At 44.3% G+C, this 7,624-nt stretch overlaps 2 protein-coding genes across 2 annotated transcripts; both read left to right on the top strand.

Moving 5' to 3' along the window:
- The first annotated feature begins 2,245 nt into the window (after nucleotides 1-2,245).
- On the top strand, nucleotides 2,246-6,005 carry LOC104875233 (cytospin-A). The gene is made up of 5 exons (XM_010642676.2): nucleotides 2,246-2,316; nucleotides 2,776-3,694; nucleotides 5,232-5,322; nucleotides 5,438-5,759; nucleotides 5,873-6,005. Exons 1-5 carry the CDS (start codon nucleotides 2,246-2,248, stop codon nucleotides 6,003-6,005), a joined length of 1,536 nt encoding a protein of 511 aa, XP_010640978.2.
- Nucleotides 5,170-6,753, top strand: LOC104875108 (cytospin-A-like). The gene is made up of 2 exons (XM_033762031.1): nucleotides 5,170-5,322; nucleotides 6,038-6,753. The coding sequence occupies exon 2, from the start codon at nucleotides 6,097-6,099 to the stop codon at nucleotides 6,646-6,648; it is 552 nt and encodes a 183-aa protein (XP_033617922.1). The 5' UTR covers nucleotides 5,170-5,322; nucleotides 6,038-6,096; the 3' UTR covers nucleotides 6,649-6,753.
- The last annotated feature ends 871 nt before the right edge of the window (nucleotides 6,754-7,624 follow it).

Here is a 7,624-nt window from a genome sequence, read left to right as displayed (position 1 = left end):
AAATAATAAATTCACTGTGTATTAATAGAGCTGAAATGTTTTGTATAAACATGTCTGTATCTTTCAATAAAGTAGTGAGAACTGAGCGTAGTGCTACTTTTTACAGATCTCTTTAATGTCCGGTGTATTCAAAGACAGCTCATTTCTCACACCTGCTTCTGCATTAAATCTGTTGTCTCTACTGTGTCGGTCACAGCACATGAGGAAAATCTAGCTCAGCAAAGGCTTGTAGTTGGGCAACGGGGGACTTTAACAACCTCATTGGTAGTTTTCTTGACATTATGTTAGAATTTGAAAAGCAGTCGTTTTTCTTAAGGATTCGTTGCAGTGGGAACCCTAAAGCCATAGCAATGAATTTTTCTTATACTAAGGGCATTAAAACCCATTCATTAATTTTAAGATTTGAATGCATCTTTTATTCATTGTAATTTTGTAAGGCCACACATTAGTCATTTGGAACACTCCCTCGAATGCCAATTCTGCGTGTTGAGATGTAATTACATTTGTCAATGTCACTATCAGCACCATCAGGAAAATCTTTTAAAGTGGAAGAAATTTTCAAGTCTATCATGGAAGATGAAGTTTTTCAAAATTCAAAATTTTACCCGAACATCCAAATGTTATTAGCGGAGACCAAAACAGCTATTTTCCTGGAACAATGGGAATTCATTCATTCTTGAGAAAATGATTCCATTATGCAAATGTCTCATCAAGGTCCCCCCTAAAGCAAATGATGTCCTCAGCAAAAAACAGGAACTTTGGCAGGAAACCTGGCACCCTCCGGCTTCCCCTTAAGACAACCACTGCAACCTGATGCTGAGCAGCACCACTGTAAGCCCCTTCCCCTTCACCCCAAAAAGCAGTGCAAAGATGGCACTTGGCAAGAAAACAAGTGGCCTGATCCAAAAAGGACAATGCCTTGGGAGAACCCTCACCAGAGACAAGGAAATGGTGAAAAAGATTACCAACACCAAGTCAGCAGCAAAGGCAAATTAAAACGAGGAGATGCCAGAGCCGCAGGCAAAAGATGTAGGCAGCAGAAACCCTCATGCGCTGTTGATGGAAACGACGGGTGCAGTGTCCACCTTAGGATACAGTGGGGCAGCTTCACCCAAGACTGAACATTGTTTCGTTTTGTGTTTTGTTTCCCCGGTGCTGGTGATGGGAACACAGCCTCAGTAGGGCTAGACCACCCAGGCTTGCAGTCCTTAGTTTTGACACTCAGTCCCTCTAGCTGCCATGTTTTCATGGTCCTGTGTCCCTGAGATCCGGCCCAACACCTCACCGCTCACCCTTCTTCCTGCCCCTCCTGGGAGCGTCTCCAAGGCCGTCTGACAAACTTCCTGCCGCAAAGGGCAGCTCAGACTGGGCTTGGCAAGCAATGCAAACGGGCTGGGGCCCTGAACAGGTGCATACCCAGCACCAAGACAGAGCGTCCCTAAATCCGTTGGTTTCGATGGAGGATACGATCCCTTTCAACAGCACAGCCAGCAAGGGCAACGGATCGACATTAGCAGCGGCAGCACAGTTCTCTCCTGCAACCCGGGGAGCCTGGCCGGCCCTGTGCACATCTTCCCCGCCCAGCCACAGCTTTCCTGACATTCTTTCATGCTGACTTTGTGACATCTTCGAGGTTATAAAGATTTTGTAGCATTTTTATACACACACACTCACACACACACACACACACACTCACACACGCAGGATCCAAACAGTGAGTGCTTTTGAAATGCCACTCTTCCATACGTATTTTCGTAGTGACACCTGACAGGTCTGGAGACTCTTCTGCAGGTGTAGCCCTGTGGATGCTTTTTCTACACTAGAACAGGCATGTTGCTTTTCTAATTTTGTCCCACCTATTGACAACCAGGACTTAGATTCCCAAAGCCAGCAGAAATAATCTACCTAATCCCAAAAGATTGCAAATTCTGCTGATGAGAAAGGCCTGCAATGGGAATGAGGCAAGCAGGGAGCACAACGTTCACCCAAATACTTGACTACTTAGAATAGTTTTACATTTTTAAAATGTTTATTAGTGCGTATTTGGAGTGTATAATAATTATATTCACTGCAGGAAACTGTTACATGCACATAACACATTTCAATTCTGTTTTCCCCCTTTCCCTTCCCCCCTTTTATTTGTTTCAGCATCAGATTAATTTACTTATCTTATAAGATCTTATAAAGTCAGTTATCATGTATAAAGATTGAAGACAAGACTAATAGGCCAAAGTACATATAAAACATGGAAGGTCAACGGATCCAGGCCGAGCGACCGGGCTGCTTCGCTGCTCGGCCCCAGAGCGGAGCGAACGAGTGAGGCGGTGCTGCGCGATTTGATTGTAAATGCATCATAAAGAGGCAGCCCAGAATGAAGAAAGCAAGCAGGAGTGTTGGCTCAGTGCCTAAGGTGTCTGGGGCAAGTAAAACACAAACAGTAGAGAAAATTAAGCCTGAAAACAGCTCTTCAGCATCTACAGGAGGAAAATTGGTAAAACCTGGAACTTCAGCATTATTGTCAAAGACCAAGAGCAGTGATGATCTTTTAGCTGGAATGGCTGGAGGGGTAGCAGTGACTAATGGTGTTAAAGGAAAAAAAAGTACCTGCCCATCTGCAGCATCCTCAGCATCTGCCCCTGCCATGACCACTGTGGAGAACAAACCCAAGATCAACACAGTTTCCAGCCTTTGGAATTGTACTGTTTCCACGTGGTTCCCTGCTGTCCCACGCCACCTGACTTCAAGAATCAGTTATCATTTCCCTGAATAATTTAGTTGCCCCATATGGATTGGAAATCTGTGCACAACTTCTTCAACCAAGCGGAGCACTTCTGCAGGTAACAAAGAATCCAGTTCTACTAGAGAAAGACTACGTGAACGTACCCGACTAAACCAGAGCAAAAAACTACCTTCTGCAGGTCAGGGAGCTAACGATGTGGCATTGGCTAAACGTTCCCGCAGTCGCACTGCTATGGAATGTGATGTTCGCATGAGCAAGTCTAAATCGGACAATCAGATCAGTGACAAAGCTGCTTTAGAAGCTAAAGTGAAAGATCTTCTCACACTGGCAAAAACTAAAGATGTGGAAATTTTACATTTGAGAAATGAACTCCGAGACATGCGTGCTCAACTGGGCATTAATGAAGATCATTCTGAGGGTGATGAAAAGTCTGAGGAGAAGGAAACCATTATTGCTCACCAGCCAACTGATGTGGAGTCTACTTTATTGCAGTTGCAAGAACAAAATACTGCCATCCGTGAAGAACTCAACCAGTTGAAAAATGAAAACAGAATGTTAAAGGACAGGTTGAATGCACTGGGCTTTTCCCTAGAACAGAGGTTAGACAATTCTGAAAAACTGTTTGGCTATCAGTCCCTGAGCCCAGAAATTGCCCCCGGTAGCCAAAGTGATGGAGGAGGAACTCTGACTTCTTCAGTGGAAGGCTCTGCACCTGGGTCAGTGGAGGATCTCTTGAGTCAGGATGAAAATACACTCATGGACCATCAGCACAGTAACTCTATGGACAACCTAGACAGTGAGTGCAGTGAGGTTTATCAGCCTCTTACCTCGAGTGATGATGCCCTCGATGCACCATCATCTTCAGAGTCAGAGGGCATTCCAAGCATGGAGCGCTCTCGTAAAGGGAGCAGTGGGAATGCGAGTGAAGTGTCTGTTGCTTGCTTAACAGAAAGAATACTCCCCTCCCCATCTACAAACACTTTATTTTCATCTTTTCATTATCTCACATTTTTTTCTTTTCCCTTATTACCCTTCCCCTACCCATCCCACCTTCCCTACACCTTTAGCTCCTTTCTTCCCATTTCTAAATGTCAGTAATCTTATTAGGATCTTATGTATTATTGCAGTCTCGGCTTCTTTTTGCACTAGGTGTGTTTCTTATATACAACATATTGTTGGATTTTGCTTCTTAATCCATTTTTCCAGTCTATTTCTCTTGATTGGTGAATTGAGGCCATTGACATTGATGGTTGTAACTGATTGAAACCCTGTTTTAAAATAGAAAAAAATTTTAAAGGAGTCCTGGGAATGTAGCTCAGTGTGAAGGCCTTGGGTTCAATCCTCAGTACTGCCCCTATCTCTCAAAAAAAGAATTGAAAAACCCTTCTTAAGAGAAGATACACACATGACCAGTAAGCGTTTGAAAAGATGCTCAACATAAATAGTCATCAGGGAAATGGAAATTAAATCACAGTGAGCTCTTAATCTCCTCCCTTGAGAATGGCCAAAATTAAAAAGGCTAACAATACCAAGTGTGGTAAAGATGTAGAAAAGCTGAACCTATTGCACATTTCTACTGGGAGTGTGAAATGAGTAGCTAGAAGACAGCTAGATTTAACAAAAAAAGCTAGAATTTAGCATAAGGAAAAGTATATATAAAGTATTAAATGTTTTACAAGTCTTAAGTATTTGCAGTGGATATTTCAGGCCGCTTCTATATGCATAAGTGGAGATTTAGGAAGCCAGTAACAAAGCTGTAGGCAGTCGTGCTAATTTAAAATGATATATTGTACTGAGGCAGTTACAGATTTAGCAAATGGGTAATAGAATTGAAATCTATTTGGAATCAAGGCATGAATGACTAATAAAACTACAATCTTCATTTCCTTTTGGATCTTGTATTAAGTGAATTGACTTCTGATATTTTAAAAATTACCTTTAAACAATAATGAAATCATGATTAGAAAACCAGTGGTTGTCAGGGGTCAGTGGTATGGGGTCTGGAAGGGAAAGATAGTATGACTGTAAAAGAGCTGCAGAAAGGATCCTTTTAGTGACAGAAGTGTTGCCAATATCCTGTTTGTGATATTCTGCTGTAGGTTTACAAGATGTTACCACTGTGGGAAACTGAGTGAAGGATACACCAGTCTCCTTATTATTTCTTACAGTTGCATGTGAATCTTTAATTAGCTCATTTAAGAAATTTAATGTTTAAAAACATCTGTTGAGGGCTAGGGATTTGGCTCAGTGGTTCCACCGCCTACTTCACAAGCGCAAGGGCCCAAGTTTGATCCCCAGTACCAAAAAAAAAAAAAAAAAAAAAAATTGTTGATCTCATTATATTCCTCTAGTGTATATTATAACCTTACTGTTGCAATATGGAAGAAATTATGCAAATTTAGCTAAACATTTACTCTTTGTAACGGTTACTTTCTCTGTGAATCTCAGCACTAAGTTTAACTTAACTTTGATATTGTTTTTTTGTTTTCAGAGACATTCCATAAGTGGACCGATCTCAACATCCAAGCCCCTCACATCCTTGTCAGATAAGAGACCAAACTATGGAGAGATCCCAGTTCAAGGTATACGTCTGAATGTTTCTCCCTCCCCTCCCCTCTCTCTTTCTCTCCCCCTTCCCTCTCTCCCCCTCTCTTAGAGCTGTGAAACTTCATGACAACCTCATTATTTCTGATTTAGAGAATACAGTTAAAAAACTCCAGGACCAAAAACATGACATGGAAAGAGAAATCAAGACACTTCACAGGAGACTTCGGGAAGAATCTGCAGAATGGCGGCAGTTTCAAGCTGATCTACAGACTGCGGCAGTCATCGCAAATGACATTAAATCTGAAGCCCAGGAGGAGATTGGCGATCTGAAGCGCCGGTTACATGAAGCTCAAGAAAAAAATGAGAAACTCACAAAAGAGTTGGAGGAAATAAAATCACGCAAGCAAGAGGAGGAGCGAGGTCGAGTATACAACTACATGAATGCTGTTGAGAGAGATTTGGCAGCCTTAAGGCAAGGGATGGGACTAAGTAGAAGGTCCTCGACTTCCTCAGAGCCAACTCCTACAGTAAAGACCCTCATCAAATCCTTTGACAGTGCATCTCAAGTACCAAACCCTGCTGCAGCTGCAATTCCTCGAACACCTCTGAGTCCGAGTCCTATGAAAACCCCTCCTGCGGCAGCTGTATCTCCCATGCAGAGACATTCCATAAGTGGACCGATCTCAACATCCAAGCCCCTCACATCCTTGTCAGATAAGAGACCAAACTATGGAGAGATCCCAGTTCAAGAACATCTGTTAAGAACATCGTCAACTAGCCGACCTGCTTCTCTCCCAAGAGTACCTGCTATGGAAAGTGCCAAGACCATCTCAGTGTCTCGACGAAGTAGTGAGGAAATGAAACGGGACATCTCTGCACCTGATGGAGCATCGCCAGCCTCTCTTATGGCTATGGGAACCACATCACCACAGCTGTCCCTGTCCTCCTCTCCCACAGCATCTGTGACCCCAACCACTCGAAGCCGCATAAGAGAAGAAAGGAAAGACCCTCTCTCAGCATTGGCAAGAGAATATGGAGGATCGAAGAGGAATGCCTTGTTGAAGTGGTGCCAGAAAAAAATGGAAGGCTATCAGAATATTGACATCACAAACTTCAGCAGCAGCTGGAATGATGGGCTGGCCTTCTGCGCACTCCTGCATACATATCTTCCAGCCCACATTCCATACCAAGAACTGAATAGCCAAGATAAGAAAAGGAACTTCACACTGGCCTTCCAGGCAGCTGAAAGTGTTGGCATCAAATCCACACTGGACATTAATGAGATGGTACGCACCGAACGGCCAGACTGGCAAAATGTGATGCTGTATGTGACGGCAATCTACAAGTACTTTGAAACTTGAGCACACCAGGCGGAGCTGCCGCTGGCTGGGGCCCTCGGCAGTAACCAAGTGACACCAATACCCTTAGCTATGCACCCCTCAAGCTTTTGGCAACTCTGGGCTGTCCTGCAGAGTGTGAGCCTCAGCCTGGGAGCATCAGCCTGGGACTCTGCATAGGAAGATCTTGGGCCTGTGGCCTGTGGCCTGTGATGCACACCAGGGCTCCTCCACATGGCCTGTCCACCCAGTGCACGTGAGCACAGCACGCAGCATGCAGGCTGGTTTCCTTCTGAAGACGGATTGAGCTCCATTCGTGCCCAGGATGTAAAAACAAAAGGCTCTTATCCAGCTAAACTTTGGGAAAAGTATTGGATTATAGGGGATTCCTAGAGGTTGGTGAAAGCTTCAGCTACAGCACTTCTTGACTGTTAACCCTCATGGGTCCCTTTGCTGGTGAGCACCGGGGGGAAAGTGGGTACCTGGCAAGTGTCTGCTCCCTAGTGCTGGGGCAGAGCCAGCCTTGCCCTTCACATGGGTCTGTTTCTAGGAGTGTGTCACTGCAAAATTGGGAAAGTCATCCCCTCCATGTGACAGAGCCGCCCTGGTCACCACCGTGTAGGAGTTTTGAAATAGTTAAGAAAAGTGTATAGAAGCACAGTGCAGGTGGTTCCACCTCATAGCCTGCAGCTGGCTGAGTCCACACTATGGCTGGACTCCTGTTGGCAGGAAGCAGGCAGGATCCTTGCCTGGTGCTCGGCCGCCTGCCTCCAGCCCCACCCCTGGCTTGAGGCTTCTGAGAAGAGGGACTGATCAAAAGGAGTTCTAATTAAGATTTTTGATTTATTATGAGCAATATTGTGGAAAATAGTTCCTATTCTGTTAGTACCAAAGTTAAATTGTTTTAAGCCAGGCATGGTGGCACACACCTGTAATCACAGAACTTGGGAGGCTGAGGCAGGAAGATCACCGTGAGTTGGAGGCCAACCTGGAGCATAAA

The sequence above is a fragment of the Fukomys damarensis genome, unplaced genomic scaffold, assembly GCF_012274545.1.
Source record: "Fukomys damarensis isolate Sample0158 unplaced genomic scaffold, DMR_v1.0_HiC HiC_scaffold_11, whole genome shotgun sequence".
Classification (NCBI taxonomy): domain Eukaryota; kingdom Metazoa; phylum Chordata; class Mammalia; order Rodentia; family Bathyergidae; genus Fukomys; species Fukomys damarensis.
The sequence above is the reverse complement of the archived record's forward strand: the minus strand, read 5'-3'. Positions and strand labels throughout refer to the sequence as shown.